Source organism: Oncorhynchus mykiss, chromosome 7 (genome assembly GCF_013265735.2).
Source record: "Oncorhynchus mykiss isolate Arlee chromosome 7, USDA_OmykA_1.1, whole genome shotgun sequence".
NCBI lineage: Eukaryota > Metazoa > Chordata > Actinopteri > Salmoniformes > Salmonidae > Oncorhynchus > Oncorhynchus mykiss.
This window is the reverse complement of record NC_048571.1, coordinates 6,022,052-6,043,747: the sequence shown is the minus strand read 5'-3', so window position 1 is coordinate 6,043,747 and position 21,696 is coordinate 6,022,052. Positions and strand designations below refer to the sequence as shown.

The following is a 21,696-nucleotide window of genomic DNA, read 5'->3' as shown; positions in this document are numbered from 1 at the left end:
CCTCAACAGGCAGAACCATAAATACTCCTGTAAACCAAACCCAGTCTAATCTGGAACACCTCAGCCTCAACATGCAGAACCATAAATACTCCTGTAAACCAAACCCAGTCTAATCTGGAACACCTCAGCCTCAACAGGCAGAACCATAAATACTCCTGTAAACCAAACCCAGTCTAATCTGGAACACCTCAGCCTCAACAGGCAGAACCATAAATACTCCTGTAAACCAAACCGAGTCTAATCTGGAACACCTCAGTCTCAACAGGCAGAACCATAAATACTCCTGTAAACCAAACCCAGTCTAATCTGGAACACCTCAGCCTCAACAGGCAGAACCATAAATACTCCTGTAAACCAAACCCAGTCATATCTGGAACACCTCAGCCTCAACATGCAGAACCATAAATACTCCTGTAAACCAAACCGAGTCTAATCTGGAACACCTCAGCCTCAACAGGCAGAACCATAAATACTCCTGTAAACCAAACCGAGTCTAATCTGGAACACCTCAGCCTCAACAGGCAGAACCATAAATACTCCTGTAAACCAAACCCAGTCTAATCTGGAACACCTCAGCCTCAACAGGCAGAACCATAAATACTCCTGTAAACCAAACCCAGTCTAATCTGGAACACCTCAGCCTCAACAGGCAGAACCATAAATACTCCTGTAAACCAAACCCAGTCTAATCTGGAACACCTCAGCCTCAACAGACAGGGCCATAAATACTCCTGTAAACCAAACCGAGTCTAATCTGGAACACCTCAGCCTCAACAGGCAGAACCATAAATACTCCTGTAAATCAAACCCAGTCTAATCTGGAACACCTCAGCCTCAACAGGCAGAACCATAAATACTCCTGTAAACCAAACCGAGTCTAATCTGGAACACCTCAGCCTCAACAGGCAGAACCATAAATACTCCTGTAAACCAAACCAAATCTAATCTGGAACACCTCAGCCTCAACAGGCAGAACCATAAATACTCCTGTAAACCAAACCAAATCTAATCTGGAACACCTCAGCCTCAACAGGCAGAGCCATAAATACTCCTGTAAACCAAACCCAGTCTAATCTGGAACACCTCAGCCTCAACAGGCAGAACCATAAATACTCCTGTAAACCAAACCAAATCTAATCTGGAACACCTCAGCCTCAACAGGCAGAACCATAAATACTCCTGTAAACCAAACCGAGTCTAATCTGGAACACCTCAGCCTCAACAGGCAGCCAGTTTCTGAAAGCAGCTCCTGCCTATGGGAGTACGTGGACTCACCTTCAATACTACACTGATCAGCTTATTCTGGTCTATCTGGAGCTTCCCCTTCATAAACTTAGATAAGCCCCCAAAACAGGAAGTACTAGCGTAGTCAAAATGGCATTGAATGAGGGCAGTGGCTAGCACTTTCATGGAGTCCTTATCAACATGCCTCCAGATCCGCCGCAATTTCCATCACACCCTCTATATGGAACTTACTAACATTCTTTCGGATCAAGCATAAATTGGCTTTTAGTGCGTCTGAGATAATCACAGTCATCAGACTAGTGAGTTCTTCTGATCAAGGTAAAGGTGTGGCTTTACATATTTATTTTATTACCACTAGATCAGCGCCATTCTATCTTTCTGTTCTCTTTCTTGTAATGACATAACAGAGATAACAGAGATAACAGTTTCTTACATCATGTCTTTATCTAGATGTGGGGCTGCACGTGTCTTCATCTAGATGGGGACTTGTATAAAGTCCTCTCCCTGCTGCCCAGGTGACTGATTTGATTTGACACAGTGAGTTGTGAGACATGTTAGTAAAGGAGAGAGGGACATTGTTGATGATGATGCTGGGTCTGGGCTCTGTTGGATTGGTTCTGTTATCTCTGGCTGTCCAGAGTGGACATGGAGCCCAGGACAGGTGAGTCTGGGAGGGATACTGTAACTCTACTACGGTTAGTCTCCTATGAAGGATGACTTAACAAGTCAGACTAACAGGATTTTTATTAAAGATTCATACATCGGTAGCTGATTTACAACCAATTTATAACCACCAAACCAAGATATATTTGTTTGATGTGCATAGAGTATGTGTGTGTCAATGTACAGTGCTGTCTGGAGTAGAGAGGAGACCACTGAGAGGAATTACTACACCAGGTACCACAACATGTCAGAGGTGAGGGACACACACACACACACACACAAAGAATGACTGAGTCCTCACTGCATAGAGACTCTGGTACCTCTCCCTATAGATTACAGCATGGATGGAGCAGATGAAGAGGGAGAACCCAGATGTTGTGTCCTCCATGGTCTACGGTCAAACCTATGAGAGGAGGAACATCACCTTACTGAAGGTTCTTCACCTCTCTCTCTCTCTCTGCATTCACTGTCGTCAGCATGCCTGGCCCTGGCTAGGTCAGTCTTACAGGGAAACCACTAAGTAGCTTTCATCACTAGTGTTCTTCTGCTTTGACTAGACCCAAGAGACCAATGTCTGCAGCTCAATGGAGATCTCCTGTTGGTTGTTATGTTGCAGATTGGTCTGCGTTCTACTGGGAGGAAGAAGGCTATCTGGATGGACTGTGGGATCCATGCTAGAGAATGGATCACTCCCGCCTTCTGCCAGTACTTCGTTAAAGAGGTGTGGACGTGTTTAACTATTCTTGTGGGGATCAGAAGTAAACGAAACAAGAATAGTAAACAAACAAAAATGTTACCAACTGAGGACATGCTGTTGGTCCCCACGAGGTCATATGCTATTTCTAGGGGGTTTAGGGTTAAGGTTAGAATTAGTGTTAGAATTAGGTTTAGGCACCAGGGTTACTTTTTGGGTTAGGAGCTAGGGTTAGGTTTAAGGTAAGGTTTTTGGGTTAAGGTAAGAGTACGGGTTACGAGTTAGGCAAAATAGGATTTTGAATGGGACTGAATTGTGTCCCCCTACAAGGTTAGCTGTACAAAACATGGTGTGTGTGTGTGTGTGTGTGTACTATCATAGAGATGAAAGAGCATGAAGCAGTACTGGTGAGAATCTCCTCCTTGATTTCTACCAACAGATCCTGAGAACGTACAAAACCGACACCAAGGTGAATGAGATGATGAAAAATCTGGATTTCTACATCACACCAGTCCTAAACGTTGATGGCTACATCTACTCTTGGCATAATGAAAGCGTAAGTACTGATTAATGCTACTTCAGACCAGCTTTGACACATTCTGGGAAACTACTGCAAATATGACAAATTGTGTCTTTAATTGCGTCACATCTCTACCAGGCGTTATCCATACAGTACATAGTTCACAATAGACCTAGACATGCTGGTACAATATATGAGTAGACCTTACAAGTAACAAGAGCGCCATCTATTGGCTTGGATGACATATTGTAACAGAAATATTATTGATGACAGTATTATCATTCCAGTTAGTGACTAGTGGTTCTTATCTCTGTAGACTCGACTGTGGAGGAAGTCCAGATCTCCAGGAACAGGAGGCTGTACCTGCTATGGAACAGACCTCAATCGTAACTTCTACGCTAACTGGGGCAGTGAGTATGGTTCTTACTCTAAACCACACTCACTCACACACACCAAGGTTGGGGTCAATTCCATTTCAATTCCATTGAATTCAGATAGTACACTGAAATTCCAATTCTCAATGTTATTCAATGAGGAACATTTGGAATTTGGTTTACTTCCTGAATTGACTGGAACTGAGATAGAATTGACCCCAACCCCAACACACACACATCCTAAATGTGTTTTCCTCTCCTGTCTGTGCAGTGGTTGGTGTCTCGACAGACTGCTGCAATCTGTTCTACTGCGGCACCAAGGCTCTCTCTGAGTCTGAGGCCTGGGCCGTCACAGACATGTTGGGGAAAATGAGGGAAGATATTCTGGCTTTCCTCACCATCCACTCCTATGGCCAGCAGCTCCTGGTGCCCTACGGACATCCCAACACTTCAGCACCCAACCACGATGAGCTGGTACGCCCGCCCCCAAAGATAAGTTGTGTTGTAATTGACCAGTGTTTTAAAATGGGGATCAACAGGGGTGCACGTGTTTTCTGACCACATTAACCTGTAGTATGTCTCTGTGTTGCCAGATGGAGGTGGGTCTGGGAGCAGCCAAGGCTATAAAGGCTGTCCATGGGATGGACTACACTGTAGGCACCTCACCTGATATCCTGTGTAAGTAAGGCTGAGGGAAGACAACGAGTCACCAAACACTGAAGTGAGCAATGCCTGGTTAATCCCATTTTATCAAGACCCACATCTATACTCGGACACATGGCAATCCAATGGGAAGAGACTATACAACTACTGGCCTATAAAACTCTCTCTCTCTGTCTCCAGATCCCTTCTCGGGTTCGTCTCAGGACTTTGCCAGGCTGATCGGCATCCCGTTGTCTTTCACCTTTGAGCTCAGGGACAAGGGCGAACACGGCTTCGAGCTCCCAGAGGACCAGATCCAGCCCACCTGTGAGGAGGCCTACGCCGGAGCACAACACATCATCACCTACACACACGACAAGGCCTTCTACAGCTATGCTGCCACCGTCAGGGCAACACTGTGGACCACACTGCTGGCAGCCTGGGTCTCTAGCGCCATCCTGCTGTAGACTGGGAGGACTGCAGGAGTCAGATGAGACACACTTATTTTGTCAAGTGTGGTATGTTACTTGTGTCTTTAAAACTATACTGTAAAACTGTTAAATTATCATCTACTTCTTATGTTCCTTTTAATATTGACAAAACACATACAGGTTATTTGTAGTAGAGTGTGCTTTGCATTAACATTTCATTGATATAAATACACTCAAACCGTAATGATTTGTTGTCATAACTTCCTTCCGTTAGATCCATGAGTTGTCCCCTCATAAGTCCAGCAACCGTTGCCATGTTTACCCAACCAAAGGTGCTGATCAACATTAGTTCAACCGTTACCATGTATACCCAACTGCCTGACTTGATTAGGTCCTACAAAGCAGTTCTAATGTATGTGTCTTCTATCCCTGTGTTTCGCCCCTCTCTTCTCTGTTTCTGGGTAGCTGCAGTGTTATGTGGTGTTGAACGGCTGGAAGCCCTGTTGTCTCAGGCAGGCCAGAGGCAGGAAGAGTTGGTCCTCTTGAGGAAACTGGTCCCACTGTGTCCACGTCCAACCTGGGACAGGCAGACAGAGAGGCAGAAATATCTACATAAACTCAGATACAAATCATTAACTTGCCAGTGTAGTAAATAGTGCAGGCCAAGTACAGTAATACAATTCCTGGGAACCTAGGAGACTGGGATAGCCAGGTTTCTCACCTTCGTTTTTCTCTGGTTCGAGATTGACTGGCTCTGATGGGTAGCTCCTGTCCACTTCTCCTTGCATGATGATGGTGATGTAGTGGTACTGCTCATCGAGCTTGATGGAGTTCACCACGGATGCGAACCTTACTTCTTTCAGGCGCACTCCTGCCTCTTCCATCACCTCCCTGTGAGCGCAATCTTCCCATGTCTCTCTTCAAATGAAAAATACAACTATTGGTCAACTTTAATATGAAATTAATATCACACTCTTGTTTACATTAAGAAATAATTAGCTACTCACCCAAATTCTAGATGACCGCCAGGTAGCTGATACGTTCCTTTGCCCATTGCACTTTTTCGCTTCCCTAAGAGGACGCAGCTGGAGTGAGCTGAATCTGTGACAAGAACCCCTACTCCGACACCAGGGCGCTTGAGGGGTCTGCAGTTTTGTGTCATCTCGTCAAATCAGACCACGGTAATTCAGTTAGTAAAACTATAAGCAAATAGCTCTACTATAAACACATGCTATGACATATGCTCTTCTATCGTTTCAGGCAACTTCACCAGGCACAGCTCCTCCTCCGCAACGAACGGAACGGAACGAGCCAGGTTGACACGTGAATATCACTTCCGGTACATTTTTTTAGTTGCTTATCAGGCAAAGTTATCTGGGTAGCTTAAAAATGTAGATACATTAAACAATGCAGATGGAAATATTTATAAGCAAACGTGTATGCTATGATTCCCTATCTATAACCGTCCCTTTATTGCCCTGATGTGATATTACATCAAAATGTTTTTTTGAAGTGTTAGGGCGAACACCACAACAGATAGTCCATAGTGTAGCCAGATATAGTTTATTATAGTTATAGTAGTAGCCTACAACAGTGGACTGGACAAAAATGGAACCACAGACTGTTGGCTGTTTTTGCATCAGTCACATTTGTCAGAGCAAGCTACCCCATTTTAGGCGGCCGCCGGCTAACAGAAACTGCATAGCCTTGCCAACTATGTGAACAATGAAAGAGTCTCACATTCATTTTTTCTGAATTGATGGCAACATAAACATATCGCCTTATTAGGCTACACACAGTATACTAATACTGTTATGTATTTTGGTGTGGCAGATAATACTTGCTTGCTGTTCACTCGTTTTGACTAAAAGGGAAACGGTTTGTCAGAATTGACCAGAAGGGGATTTTCGTAGTAGGTTAGGAGAACTTACGCAGCAAGTTAAGATAATTAACGTAACGTGTTATATAAATAATAAAATAAGAATTTGTTCTTAACTGACTTGCCTAGTTATAAAATAAAAAAATAAAAAATTTAATTAAAATAAGAATTAGGCTAAGGTTCTGAAAATGTTTAAGGTTAGCTAAAATCAGTGGTGTAAAGTACTTAAGTAAAATTACTTTAAAGTACTACTTAAGTAGTTTTTTTTGGTATCTGTACTTTACTATTTATGACAACTTTTACTTCACTACATTCCTAAAGAAAAGTATGTACTTTTTACTCCATATTTTCCCTGACACCCAAAAGTACTCGTTACATTTTGAAGCAGGACAGAAATGGTCCAATTCACACACTTATCAAGAGAACATCCCTTGGTTTGTTTCTGAATGTCTGAGTGTTGGGAGTCTGCCCCTGGCTATCCGTAAATAAAAAAAAACACGAACAATTGTGCCAACTCATTTGCTTAATATAAGACATTTGAAATGATTTACACTTTTACTTTTGATACTTTAGTACATTTCTGAAATTACATTTACTTTTGATACTTTAGTACATTTCAAACCAAATACTTTTTGACTTTTTCTCAAGTAGTATTTTACTGGGTGACTTTCACTTTAACTTGAGTAATTTCCTATTAAGGTATCTTTAATTTTACTCAATAATGAAAACTGCGTACATTTTCCACCACTGGCAAAAATGCAAAATAATTATCCACTTTTGTGGTCAATTTCACGTAAACTGTATCCCATCTAGCCGCAACCCTGTTCACTGCGCTCAAAGACTTTCTATCTGCTATTTTCCCACAATGTGTTAATTTCCCGCGCTTTAGTAATATTTTGTAATGACATCATCGAAATAACGAGAGAAACGCCCATTTAATTTTACAGGCGGGTGCGCCGAGAAATTTCACCAATCGCTTCGTGGTTGGATTTTCACTGTCCAATAAGAACAACACATATACCAAACACCTATCATCTACGTGTATCCCTATATATCTAACCAATCTACGAAGGGTAGCGTTGATAATAGAGGCCAATCAGAACCTGGGGTGTTTTGTGTCCGGTGCAAGGGGTCGCAACGTCTGCCGGCTTTCCTTTCCGCGGTCTCTCTTGGCTGAGCGTTTTCTGGATCTCACTGCAATGGCGGAGCAGCAGCAGTTCTACATCTTGCTGGGCAACCTGATGAGCCCTGACAACGACATCAGGAAACAGTCGGAGGTAAGATCTCAAAATATACTGTCTAGGTCGATAGCACCGCGCTGAGGCTACTTTCTAGAGTTAGCCAATTTGCGATTAGCCCAGCCCACGTGTGAAGCCGAAGTGGACTACGGCTTAGCAGCTAACGTTAACTAGTTGGCTAAAAATGTAGCATGTGGAAATGGCACAATTCATTGATCCATGAAACTTCGTTAGTAAGCAAGTAATTAAGGCTTCGTCAACGATTTTTAAAAGGCCCTTCTCTAGCTATAACTAACGTTAGCTAACACTACAGTCGTGCTCATTTACAGTCGTGCTCAGTTAACGTTAGTTAGCTAGTTAGCAAGTTAGAGACACACATTGATATGCACATCACCACTTCGGTTACAGTAGCTACTAACGTTACTAGTTTAGCAAGCTATGTTTTAGGTAGTTAAATATTTTGGTTCCTCATCCGAAGACTTGAGAAATCGACCTCAGTAACGCTATCTAAAGCAACGTTAATCGACAACATAAAATTGTCAAGGGCCCCGGTCGGAAATGTAGCTAATGTTAGCTAGTTAGCCAGCTATGTTGCAATACATTTAGAGTCCGAAGCTACAAACTACTCTTAGTTATCTCGCTTACTCCCTATATTATGTCAGCTGGTGTGACTATGCATAACTTTAATTATAAGATGGCTAACAAACTAGTAAGTTTTACAGTCGTTACGTCCGCTAAATAATCTACATGTATAACAAATTAGTCTGTCCGGACCTGTGGGCTTTTTCTTTCAGGTGCGATGTGTCGCAACTAGGTTGGTATCTAACACGATAGCAAGCTATCTTGGTTAAATATACAGATCATATGAGCACGCCTGTATTAGCATGCGTGTAATCCACACATCTACCTGGTCAGCTGTGTCACTAGTTGGTAATCTTTATGGATAGCCTGGTCTCAGACTTTCTGAAACTAGCTACCAGGATTAGCAGCTAACGTTAATGATCTTGTTTTCCCACTGAGTAGACATACTTATCCGTGATCAAGCCGAGATTGGGATCCGTAGCGCATTGTTATGGACGGTCTCTCTTCATCAGGGCTCTGGATTTGAGTTTCACTTGAATCTTATCACACTCATCCCCCACTAGCGGTCAGCACTTTCCTTTATGAAAGACAATGAGTGTCTGCCGATGGTTAAGCTCATCGGAATCCTTTAGTCACACAGAGAGAACGTCATGGAGATCAGGATTATATCTACCAACCTACTGGACAGCAGGGATAGAATAAAACAAGTTTAGATTCAATGTGTCCATTTTAAATGTCGTTGGTCAATGCTATGGGCATTGTAATCTATTGCGAAGATACTCTGAGCTAGATGTAATCGCACTCATTAACCTAAAACTATATATAGCACCAATAAATCCAAACTGTCCTGTGGTGGGCTTATGTGCTCTTATTTGCTGACCCTGTCAAGATTCCAGATGCAGATATTAAAAGATGCCACCTATGAACCAGAACTAATTCAGTGTTTCCCCCAATAGTTTTTAATTTAATTAATTTTTTTAGCAGCAGTGACAGAGTTAGCGGGAATCTTGAAAAGCGGGCGTGGGGTGTTTCCTGGGGCATACATCCACATTGTTGGAGAGAGAATGTGCAGTGGCAGTCACAATTTAGCCCCCCCCCCCCCCCCAATGTCACCAAGCATCCAGCAACAGCCATAGTGTTAATAACCAGATGTCAGACAGCTGCCGCATTAGACAAACTAATGAGTAGCTTCTAGTTAAGATGACAACTCCTATTAGTCTAACTTTGCCCCAAGGGAGATTTTCATAACCCTGAATTTCAATCTATGACCCCCACGCACCTCCGTTATCAGGACAATGGCTTTCAGGAGAACACATTAATGCTTCCTCTAACTGACGCATTTTCTCTCTTTGCAGGAAGCTTATGACACCATCCCCGGTCAGACAAAGATCACATTTTTGCTGCAGGCCATCCGAGATGCAGCCTGCGCAGAAGAGGTTTGTTACATTTTAGTCATTTAGTAGACTCTTAACCAAAGCTACTTACAGGAGCAATTGGGGTCAAGTGCCTTGCTAGAGGGCACATCGGCAGATTTTTCTCCTTGTTGGCTCTGGGTTACCTTTCGGTTACTGGCCCAACTGCTAGGCTACCTGCTGCCCATGGTTGACTCTTAAAGATGAACAATGTCTCTGAGGGGCAGAATGAGCTTATGTAAACAAGTCTTGGAAGAACATTTAGTCACAAGACAAAGCCGTGTCACAGTACTTCTGTAGCCAAATTCTTATTGTGTAAAACCGTTGTCGTGCAGCATCCAGTCTATCCTAGGAATCCTGTAGTCATTTCATCTTCTGGAAGTAGTCCTTTTGCATTGCATCAGCTCAAATACCCTGTTTTTATGCTCACCAACCTGCACAGTAATAGTGTAATAACTCATACATGGCCATTGTCACGTCACTTTGGTCATGCTGCCCTGCTCGGACGTTGCTGACAAATGCCAGATCTTACAACGCCTGGATAGGTATTTTACCTCGGATAACCCCACATAAGTTATAGAAATCTGGTGCCTGACAGCATAGATGTGGCACGTAACCATTGGTCGACGCATGCAGCGTCTGAGCAGGGGAGCATGACCAGTGTGACGGTCGTGTCAGTGAGTCGTCCTCTTGACATTTATTCAGATGAGGGTGTGATTGCTGAGCAGCATCTGTTACCTCTTTCTGCATCACAAATGGCACCCTATTCCCTATATTGCGCACTGCTTTTGACGATGGGCCCTGGTTAAAAGTAGTGCACTGGATGGGCTAGGCGGCCTGGCCCTCCATGCACCTCTCTCGCGTGACAGTATTTATAGAGCGGGGGAGCAGGACGGAACTCGACCGGGAACAGCATACCTCTGCTGCCTACTTGACATGTTTAGATCTTTGTTTCAGAGAGCTAGGCTTTGCTCAGGGGGATGTCATGTATGTTGAGACAAATTGTTTTGCTTTTCCAATTGTCCCTTTCGGATATCTACATGCAGGGTTAAGGACTGGTTGCCAAGGAAGACTTATGGCACACCTTTGACCGACTGAAACGGTGGACTTTAATCGTGTTAAACATTGATCAAATGGAGGCATTGACCTCTGGTGTAACCATGAAATGTGTCCCCCACCCCCCAGGTCAAGACGATGGCGGCGGTGCTGCTGCGTCGGCTGCTGTCGTCCTCCTTCGAGGAGATCTACCCCGGCCTGACGGTGGACATGCAGACGGCCATCAAGACAGAGCTGGTCACCAGCATCCAGACAGAGGCCTCGCCCAACATTCGCAAGAAGGTCGCGGACATCGCTGCAGAGCTCTGCCGTAACCTCCTAGGTTGGTTAGGGGACAGCTGAGGGGCATCTGCAGTTGACCTCTTGGTCCATGCATAACCGTGGTGGTTTTGACTGTCACCTTGTGGAGTGATATGGACAGGCTCCTTCAGATCAGTCTGGTATACTACATTCTCTTGTGACTGTGTCGCCTTGTGGAGTGATACGGACAGGCTCCTTCAGCTCAGTCTGGTATTCTACATTCTCTTGTCTTTACATGGTTCCTCTAGATGATGATGGAAACAACCAGTGGCCAGAGCTGCTCAAGTTCCTGTTTGACTCGGTCAACTCTGACAACGTTGGCCTGAGAGAGGCCGCCCTGCATATATTCTGGTGAGAAACCCAACCCAATACCCCCCCCCCTAAGACTTCATGATTTATTCTGAAAACAAAGTATTAATGACTACTTGTTGATCTGTTCTTGTACGATGACGTGACTATAGCCTAAGCTTTGCGTATGCAGCCTTTGGCATAACTCACACTGTGCTCTGGTCTTTCTCTGTAGGAACTTCCCAGGTATCTTTGGCAACCAGCAGCAGCACTACATGGAGGTGATCAAGAGGATGCTGGTCCAGTGTATGCAGGACCAGGAGAACCCGCAGGTGAGTGCCATGCAGGGGTAACACTCCACACCTCCATTTGAATAGAAAATGCTAACTCTGCAGACATGTTTTCAGCTTTCAACATCATTCCAGCTCCTGGAAGGATAACTCAAGTCTTGTATAAACTATTGTCACCCGAACTGGTAGTGTCATTGTCTCCCTTATTCCCCCCCTGTAGATCCGTACCCTAGCTGCCCGTGCTGCAGCCTCCTTCGTCTTGTCCAACGAGGGCAACGCTGCCCTGCTGAAGCACTTCTCTGACCTGCTGCCAGGCATCTTGCAGGTGAGACAGGCCCCCACGTCTGCTCTGGGGAACTTGGCTTCTTCCAGTCAAATCACAGATGTACCCTTACATGTTGTCTGTTAGCGGTTTTAATAATGAATCCTTCTCAGATGAATCTCTAGATGTGAGGTGCTCTTTTATTGTAATGTAGCTTTACCCGTTCCGCTGGTGTAACAATCCCTCTCGGTCTCTGGTAAGGCGGTGAATGAGTCGTGTTACCAGGGAGATGACTCTGTGCTGAAGTCTCTGGTTGAGATCGCTGACACGGCCCCCAAGTACCTGCGACCCAACCTGGAGGCCACACTGCAGCTCAGCCTGAAGCTGTGTGCTGACACCACCCTGACCAACATGCAGAGGCAGCTGGCCCTGGAGGTTATCGTCACGCTGTCCGAGACTGCCGCCGCTATGCTGAGGAAACACACCGCCATCGTGGCATCCAGCGGTGAGTGATGGTCACACCGCCCTGTCTCATCACCCCAGTCTGCTGTCTGAGGTGTACTGATTCACTCAGATGTGTTTTTGTAAGGGATGGCAGGAAGTACATTTTCTCTCATGCCAGTGGAGATGCAGTCAGTCTGTTCTCTTCAGAGGTAAACTGGGTGCAGCTAAAGGAAATGTTGTTTTGGGAAGTGTCTAAATCAACTCACTGCCGTGTGCTGTAGCACTTCAAAGTGCTATTTCAGTCTGACTCCTTTTGACTGCAGGCTAAAAATGCAACTGAATAGCTGTTTGAACAGTTTCTCGTTTGAGGGATGTTTCAGCAGCGGAAGCTAGCATTTAGTTTGGAGGTTTGTGTCACTATTGGGTCGTTTAGTCCAAATGTAGGAAAGTATTTGTAGTTTGCTGTTGACTAAGTGTTCACCATTGTTTGTCCTCAGAAGTGGTCACAGTAAAGTCAGTGATGTATTGGTGTGGTGGTTGTCTGTGCAGTTCCCCAGATGCTGGCTATGATGGTGGATCTGGAGGAGGACGAGGAGTGGTCTATGGCTGATGAGCTGGAGGACGATGACTTTGACAGGTACATCCTAGCTACTACAGAAATGTAATGAATAGAACGGCCGTCCCCATTCAAGTCAATGGTGGGTGGTCTGGTGGCCAGTGCAAGTCTACTCATAGAGGAGCTAAGCAGGAAGTCTACCATCAATCTGTGCTGTGGTTTGGTACTACTCAACTGACATTGCAACAAATGCATACCATTGCATGAGCCACATCAATTAGAATAATTTGAATAAACATTCTACATTACCATGGGAATGATTGCATCACAATACCAGGCAGCCATTGCGAATGTACCATATGTTTACCAGTCAAATTTCTAGGGTTAATTTCCAAGCCTGTTCTATTCATTCCATCTCTATGCCAGCTACATCACATGCACACAATCTTCAACTGGTACAGCCTAAACCTGTATTTCCTGCACTGCTGATGAAGCATACTGCAAGAATTTACCCCAGCAAAAATGGTTATAGCGTGTACAAAAGGTTCAAAGGTGATTGGTTGAAGGCATAATCTGTCCATGGTAATGTAGGATGGGGTTGTTAACTTGTTGTATTTTTGTGTGGGTTTCACAGCAATGCAGTTGCAGGAGAGAGCGCTCTGGACAGAATGGCCTGTGGGCTGGGAGGAAAGATGGTGCTGCCCATGATCAAACAGCACATCATGACTATGTTGCAGAACCGTACGTCTTATCTTCGGTTTCAAACACTTCTACTACATCTGTCATCCTGAACCACTCTCTTGGACATGGCCTTGATCATGAGGATCATGTACCATAGGGTGGCAGGTATGACCCAGCTGTGATGTTACCTAGCAACATGTCAGTAACTATGTTTGTGTGTCAGCTGACTGGAAGTACCGCCACGCCGGCCTCATGGCGCTGTCGGCCATCGGGGAGGGCTGCCACCAACAGATGGAGGCCATCCTCAATGAGATCGTCAGCTTCCTGCTACTGTTCTGTCAGGACCCTGTGAGTTTATTCAACCAATCAATAGCCTTCATATATAATATACGTGCCATCTAGCAGACGCTTTGATCCAAAGCGACTTAGTCACCTTAAGTATGGGTGTTCGCAGGACTCAAACCCACTATCATGGCGTTGCAGGAAAACCCCTGCTGTACCAACTGGGCTACAGTCTGTAAAGACCTTTTACATCAGCAGTTGTCACAAAGTACTTTTTAATTGGGTTGAATCTGTTTCACGTTGAAGTTGTGGTTTCTCCCTGATGTGATTTGTTGTTGACCCTTTGTCTCTGTTTCCAGCACCCCAGAGTCCGTTATGCTGCATGCAACGCCATCGGGCAGATGGCCACCGATTTCGCCCCCACCTTCCAAAAGAAATTCCACGATAAGGTATAAGGGATTTTTCCACATGGTTTGTTGAACTGTATTTTGAGGACACATTGTTTTACATTGGCAGTTTTACCACCTCTTGTAAAGAGAGAGTCCATGTCAAACAGGGTCTTAGGCCTGCACAGCTTATCAAACTCATCACCGATGCAATTCTATATTCATGTCAGCTGACCTTTGACCCTGTGCCCTCTCCCACCAGGTGATCTCTGCCCTACTGCAGACCATGGAGGACCAGACCAACCCCCGTGTCCAGGCCCACGCTGCCGCGGCCCTCATCAACTTCACTGAGGACTGTCCCAAGTCCCTCCTGATTCCCTATCTGGACAGCCTGGTCCAGCACCTACATGTCATCATGGTGGCCAAACTACAGGAGGTATGTCTGTCTGTCAATGTGTGCTGTTTTTCTGTCTTAGTGTGTGTATTAAAAACATTTCAACCCACATGGTATTTCTCTGCGACAGTCCTCTATGGTTTAGCAGTAAGACCTTTTGGGAGATTAAAGGTCTGTTCTCCACCACGGGTTTCTCTCGCTGTAGGAATCTGTTACTTAATGTCAGACTACATTTACAATCTATTAATTTGATGTAATCGATGGAGTTTCAGCTTTGAGTGTTACCAATCTGTTTAGAGAAATGCCAATCTTTGTTGATTTCAAACATTATCCGTCTAATCTGTTTTGCAGCACAAACCCTTATCAGACGCACGTCTTTGTTAATGGGCCTTGGTAGGTCATGATCAATGACCATGTTAACTTGTGGATGCTTTAAGCCACTGAATTCCTCATCTAGGCAATAAGCTAATGAAGCCCTCTGTCCACCGTCCCAGCTGATCCAGAAGGGTACCAAGCTGGTTCTGGAGCAGGTGGTGACGTCCATAGCGTCTGTGGCGGACACGGCCGAGGAGAAGTTTGTTCCCTACTACGACCTGTTCATGCCCTCCCTCAAACATATCGTGGAGAATGCTGTGCAGAAGGAGCTGAGGCTGCTCCGAGGGAAGACCATTGAGTGTATCAGCCTCATCGGCCTGGCTGTCGGCAAGGACAAGGTACACACTGCTTTGTCTACCAGGTGTTCAGTACATGTTTCTTATGCAAGAGGATTTGTCACACACCAAGATTTGCATACATGCTCAATGCCTGTACTTTAAGTGTTATTTCCTCTCCATCCATTTTGTATTTGTCTGTTTGGTGAAACGTTGACTGATTGCCCTTCTGTCTCAGTTCATGCCTGATGCGTCAGCTGTGATGCAGCTGCTGCTGAAGACCCAGACCGACTTCAATGACCTGGAGGATGACGACCCACAGGTATGTTCACAGATGTGTTGTCTAGAATGGATATGATTATCCATCAGAACGGGGGACTGTTGTCTGCTCTAATTGTTGCATTTCTATCTGCATTGTTTTGGGAACTGAACTGCTGGGTTATGTAGAGAACACTGTAGTGAAACGTTTTGCAACTGAAATCGCAAATCTGTTATTGGACACGGTCTGGTAGTGCCTCCCCATTGTTCCTGTTCACTTTTTTACTCTTAATTTATTTAGAAAATATTGTTTTAAATCCCCAAAAAGTCAGTTTAGTTGGTGCGCTTGACTCAATAATTTACCTGTTTCCCTCATTCAAAATCCATACAAAGGAATCCCAAAAGTTACCAATAAACTTCGTCCAAGTCAAACAACGTTCCTAATCAATCTTCAGGTACCCTAATATGTAAATAAACAATCAAATTAAAGACTGAGAATAGTATGTTCATTACCGGAGATAAATAACAAGGTGCGCACCACAATACTACAGTCAAAATGAGAGCCACCCAGGAAAAACTACAAATTCTAGCTCATTTTCCAAGAAAAACAAGCCTGAAACTCTTTCTAAAGACAGACATCTAGTGGAAGCCATAGGAACTGCAATCTGGGAGGTGTTCCTTTGATTTTCCCATAAACAAGCATTTGAATGGGCAGACGCCAACAAAACAAAATCTGGATGGCTTCTCCTTGGTTTTTCAGCTGCCATATCAGTTCTCTTATACTCAGACATTATTTTAACAGTTTTTAAACTTCAGAGTTTATGCAATACTACCAATTATATGCATATCCCAGCTTCTGGGTCTGAATAACAAGCAATTTACTTTGGGCACGTCAACCACCCGAATACTGCCCCCGACCCTCAAGAAGTTAACTGTTTTGTTGGTTAAGGGCTTGTAGGTAAGGTCTACCTACACCTGTTGTATTTGACGCATGTGACAAATAAAATGTTATTTCAAACAGTTTTCTCCATACTGAACGAACCCCTGGTTGTCTGTTCCCTCAGATCTCCTACATGATCTCAGCCTGGGCCAGGATGTGTAAGATCCTGGGGAAAGAGTTCCAGCAGTACCTACCTGTGGTCATGGGGCCCCTAATGAAGACTGCCTCTATCAAGCCAGAGGTGGCCCTCCTGGACAGTAAGTTCTATGCTGGTTGGATGTTGGGATTGATTTTGGTATCCACAGTAGACTCCTATAGAACATTGCAGGGTTCCCATAGTCACTATAGAATCTCAATTATTGAAGTCAAAACCTGATGGAAATGCAATTCAACTGGCTTGCTATGCTTGTGTGAAGGGTAGTGTCCTGTGGCTAACTAAGCCTTTTCTCCTGGCTTCCCTCCCCAGCCCAGGACATGGAGAACATGTCGGAGGATGACGGATGGGAGTTTGTGAACCTGGGAGACCAGCAGAGCTTCGGCATCAAGACAGCCGGGCTGGAAGAGAAGGCCACCGCCTGCCAGATGCTGGTGAGACTGGGCGAGGGGAAGTGCTGCTCACACACCAATAGAACTTCATTTAAACATGGCTGCCGTATTGCTTTAGATTTGGAGTCGTTTCCAGTTTAGGGATTAGATTAATTTCCTTTTTCATCCTGGACATTACCCAAACTCTGCTTTCAGGCTAACCCTGTCTCCTTCCCAAGACAAAGAAAAAGCTGTCTTGTATTTTAAACTCAGCAGGTCTTCTTTCTAAAAGCCTGTCTCTGTGTTCTCCAGGTGTGCTATGCCAAAGAGTTGAAGGAAGGGTTTGTGGAGTACACAGAACAGGTGGTCAAGCTGATGGTTCCTCTGCTCAAGTTCTACTTCCACGATGATATCCTTTTAATCGGAGCGCTCACTACGTGTTGAACGTCATGTTTATTGAAGACTGTTGTTGGCTGGGCTGTCTGGCAGGTCTCTGAATAAGACTTGTTTGCTGGGCTGTCTGGCAGGTCTCTGAATAAGACTGTTGTTGGCTGGGCTGTCTGGCAGGTCTCTGAATAAGACTTGTTTGCTGGGCTGTCTGGCAGGTCTCTGAATAAGACTTGTTTGCTGGGCTGTCTGGCAGGTCTCTGAATAAGACTGTTGTTGGCTGGGCTGTCTGGCAGGTCTCTGAATGGGACTGTTGTCATCAACTGTGGTTGGTCCTTGACTGTCCTGTCTGTACGTGTGCGGGTGGCAGCAGCGGAGTCCATGCCCCTGCTGCTGGAGTGTGCGCGGGTACGAGGCCCAGACTACCTCACACAGATGTGGCACTTCATGTGCGACGCCCTCATCAAGGCCATTGGCACAGAGCCAGACTCGGATGTCCTATCAGAAATCATGCATTCGTTTGCCAAGGTAACCAACCCCATCCCACATATGCTTGGATTATATTGTCTATAGCATTTCCACACAAATGAATCTTATGAATTTAAGTTGTAATTAATTTATGATGTGGAAAGATGCTGACTGTGGTTGCCCTCCAGTGTATTGAGTTAATGGGAGAGGGCTGCCTGAACAACGAGCACTTTGAAGAGCTGGGAGGGATCCTGAAGGGGAAGCTGGAGGAACACTTTAAGAACCAGGAGCTGAGACAGGCCAAACGACAGGATGAGGACTACGACGAGGGCATGGAGGAAACGTTACAAGACGAGGTGAGCGTTCCTCACGACGGACCTTCTGGGCATTTTAATGACTTGTTAGATGCAAGGTAATGTGGCTTGATGTTAAATGCTCAAGTTTACAGCAATAGTGACTGCACTGATGTGAGCCATGTCAAGTTTGTACTGTCCAATAGCAGTGTTTGTGTTCACACCTGCTTTTTCTAAGTGTTTATTCAGCTCTAGAATGAATCAACATATTTCAGCCTTGTCTTGCATGATGCGTTTCTGCATGAACCAACTGTTCTGTTCCCATTTCCCTGGCAGTGTTTCCTACCATGTGTTTGTTGTTCTCTGCAGGATGAAAACGATGTGTACATACTGACCAAAGTGTCAGACATTTTGCACTCTGTGTTCAGCAGCTACAAGGAACAAGTGCTGCCGTGGTTTGAGCAGCTTCTACAGCTCATCGTACAGCTCGTGGTGAGGATGGTTCCATCACTCACTCCAACAGACAGACATTAACATGGTCCTTGGTCATGTTCATTAGGGCACACCGTGACAAAACCTAGTGGGAAAGTAGCATTTCTAGTCTTCACTGTTTGTCAGTTTTCTTCTATTTGGTGCCTAATGAACATGTCCATGTATGTGGGGTCACATTGGTGTGCCACACCATGTAGGATTTAATCAACAGAAGCTTGGTGCTGTTACAGGGCTGACCTTTGACCTCTTGCTGTTGTCTCCAGTGTCCTAGCAGGCCGTGGGCAGACAGGCAGTGGGGTCTGTGCATCTTTGACGACGTGGTTGAGCACTGCAGCCCCTCTTCCTTTAAATACGCGGAACTCTTCCTGCGGGCCATGGCCCTGTCGCTGTGTGACACCAGCCCCGAAGTGAGACAAGCTGCAGCCTACGGCGTAGGAGTCATGGCTCAGTACGGAGGAGAGAACTACCGACCCTTCTGCACCGGTACCTGACACACAGGGTTTTGTTATCTATCCAGCTAGTGCCTTCAAAGTATTCACACCCCTTGACTTGTTACACTTTTAGTTACAAGGTGGGATTGAAGTTGATTGCACTTTTTTTTACACAACAAAATTTGGGAATAAGTGGAGTTGACTACTTTCTGAAGGCACTCTGTATTTATCTAGGAATATGTATCTAACTTGATTACATTGAACCTAGTCAGTGGGCAAGTCATGATTTAGACTTGCTCACTTGGCTACAGCCCACTATGGATAGCCTGCTTGTTGCACTGTTGACATGCATCCCTTGACATTTAGGTCTCTGCCCTCTCCTGACTCTGGTTATCCTCTCCTCCAGAGGCACTGCCCACGCTGTTGGGTGTGATCCAGTCTCCAGACTCCAAGGTCAAGGAGAACGTCAACGCCACAGAGAACTGCATATCAGCCGTGGGCAAGGTCATGAGATTCAGGCCTGAGTGTGCCAATGTCAACGAGATCCTTCCCCATTGGCTCTCCTGGCTGCCACTCAACGAAGACAAGGAGGAAGCTGTGCACACCTTTGACTTCCTTTGTGACCTTATCGAAAGGTGGGGGACTGACTTTAATATTACTGATTTGGTTTGTGTTCATTAGGCTCCAAATGGCTGGAAACTGACAAACGGGGAGTGGCCTAATGCAACTTGGCCAATAAGACATTTTATTTAGTGTTCTGTTGCTTAGCTTTTAGACGTTTTACATGGTTGCCTAATGAACATGACCCAAGTGTTGCAGCTGATATGTCTATGGTATAGATGTTCTCTTTGTTAATGCATTTTCCTTCCAACAGCAACAATCCTATTGTCCTCGGACCAGACAATGCAAATCTTCCCAAGATATTCCAGATCATCGCTGAAGGGGTCGCCAACGAGTCGGTCAAGAGTGAGGATGCATGCAGCAAGAGATTGGCAAATGTCATCCGCCAAGTACAGGTGAGGGAATGCTCTACTTGCCGGAGTTACTTTGTTCAATCTAGGAACTTCTGCTTTTTGAGCCAAGCATTGAGGAATACTGAATATTGGTGTAAACCAAACCGAGGTTAATTTGAAACACCTTGTCAGTGTCCCACATTAACATGTCCTAGGTCTAGTAGTCAGCAGTTTCTTCATCTAAAAGCTTCTTGTGTCCCCCCCCCCCAGGGTTCTGGAGGACTGTGGACCCAGTGTGTCACGATGCTGAACGAGACTCAACAGAAGGCCATCCAGGACCTCCTCAACACTGCTTGAGAAGCCTTATCCCCTTCCTTTGTTGGAAAACAACAAGACCATGTTTAAACATCTAGCTCCTGGATCTCCTCCTTCCTAGATCACCACCTCCCTCCCATCTCCTTTTCCATCTCTGATCTGTAGCGTGTGTGGACTTCACTGCAGCCTCCTGCTGCCCCCCTCCCTATCCAGTCAGTCTCCCCTGCACTCGACTAACTGTAGGGACCAGGTTGATTTGTCTGAGTGACTGTCAATAAGACCCTGCCCCCTCCAGAGGATGACCCCTCCCCTTTAAGTCACTAATGTGTTATCGCCCACTGGAGTGGTCTATACCCTCTTCTTCCTGAATCCTGACGGTTGGAGCGTTGTTGGCCTCACCTCCACAAAGGGAAAACAAATGAACACAAGTATTAATTCAGTTTCTTCTCCATCCTGTTACACTGTTCAGAATCATCTGGTCTTTTGATGAAATTGACTTAACCCTTTCCACCACAAGTTTAACTGGTGTAGTTGTGCTCTGTGGAACCATGTGAAAATGTCATGTTTACCCAGCTGTAATAAACTCCTAGAAGTATCAGACTTGGTAGGACCCAGCTGCTGTACGAGGAGTGTTGACTAGAGGACTGGGGAATGGAAGAGGGGAGTGTGTACATGTCATGGGGTGACCACTTCCTGCCTCTGAATTTTGTTTTTTTGTTTAGGCTTTTTTTGTTTGTCTTTCTGACAGAGCCGCACGGTGGCACCTGGAGGAAACGGCCTCTGTATGCTGTTGGCTCACTGATCTGAATCTGTCTATTCTCAAGACTAACAGCATGTGTCAGTGGCTAACTCAAGCTCTCCTTTAATAAATGAGTGAGGAAATCATGATTGTCTGTCTAGGAGATTTAAAACAAACACTTTAGGTGTTATTTTCCTTTCCCTGAAACCCTGTATAAATGTAGGTTTGTTTTTCATGAAGGTTTACACCAATTGAATGAAGTTGGTTTAGGATTAAGTGTCTTAGCCACAATGTGCTGGGTTATAGACATGTAGACGCATGGAATAGACTTAATGTGTGCATCCATCCTCCGCTAACATTTGGTTTAGAACCTTAGCACCCCTGCAGATATTTGGTGGATGTCAACAATACATTTCAGATTGGCAGAATTTGTCATAATGCATTAATGTAATGCATGGGTTGTCACTTTCACTGCAATGTAGGTTTATTATACATTATTGAAATAAGGAAAGTTGATTTTACCCTGAACAAAAAATAAACCACATGCAAAAGTTTTTTACAGAGTTCAGTTCCTATCAGTCAATTGAAATAAATTGGGCCCTAATCTGGATTTCACACGACTGGGA

The 21,696-nt window shown here is 45.0% G+C and overlaps 3 protein-coding genes across 3 annotated transcripts; 2 read left to right on the top strand and 1 right to left on the bottom strand.

The window, feature by feature from the left end:
- The first annotated feature begins 1,760 nt into the window (after positions 1 to 1,760).
- Positions 1,761 to 4,635, top strand: LOC110527215 (carboxypeptidase O). The gene is made up of 9 exons (XM_036982204.1): positions 1,761 to 1,906; positions 2,095 to 2,161; positions 2,241 to 2,342; positions 2,525 to 2,629; positions 3,042 to 3,158; positions 3,439 to 3,532; positions 3,768 to 3,970; positions 4,090 to 4,174; positions 4,340 to 4,635. Exons 1-9 carry the CDS (start codon positions 1,797 to 1,799, stop codon positions 4,603 to 4,605), a joined length of 1,149 nt encoding a protein of 382 aa, XP_036838099.1. The 5' UTR covers positions 1,761 to 1,796; the 3' UTR covers positions 4,606 to 4,635.
- LOC110528729 (importin-5) lies at positions 4,614 to 21,624 on the top strand. The gene is made up of 26 exons (XM_036982203.1): positions 4,614 to 4,656; positions 5,830 to 5,908; positions 7,578 to 7,725; positions 9,624 to 9,704; positions 10,866 to 11,058; positions 11,285 to 11,387; positions 11,560 to 11,656; positions 11,835 to 11,939; positions 12,138 to 12,381; positions 12,870 to 12,957; positions 13,511 to 13,617; positions 13,781 to 13,905; positions 14,199 to 14,288; positions 14,488 to 14,661; positions 15,114 to 15,332; positions 15,508 to 15,591; positions 16,592 to 16,724; positions 16,934 to 17,055; positions 17,305 to 17,401; positions 17,735 to 17,907; positions 18,036 to 18,203; positions 18,510 to 18,632; positions 18,896 to 19,115; positions 19,470 to 19,698; positions 19,938 to 20,079; positions 20,287 to 21,624. The coding sequence occupies exons 1-26, from the start codon at positions 4,629 to 4,631 to the stop codon at positions 20,371 to 20,373; spliced, it is 3,459 nt and encodes a 1,152-aa protein (XP_036838098.1). The 5' UTR covers positions 4,614 to 4,628; the 3' UTR covers positions 20,374 to 21,624.
- Positions 4,930 to 5,916, bottom strand: LOC110518527 (nucleotide triphosphate diphosphatase NUDT15). Its single transcript, XM_036982205.1, has 3 exons — positions 5,577 to 5,916; positions 5,291 to 5,487; positions 4,930 to 5,146 (listed from the first exon to the last, which is right to left on the bottom strand). Exons 1-3 carry the CDS (start codon positions 5,729 to 5,731, stop codon positions 5,043 to 5,045), a joined length of 456 nt encoding a protein of 151 aa, XP_036838100.1. The 5' UTR covers positions 5,732 to 5,916; the 3' UTR covers positions 4,930 to 5,042.
- Positions 21,625 to 21,696: the final 72 nt, after the last annotated feature.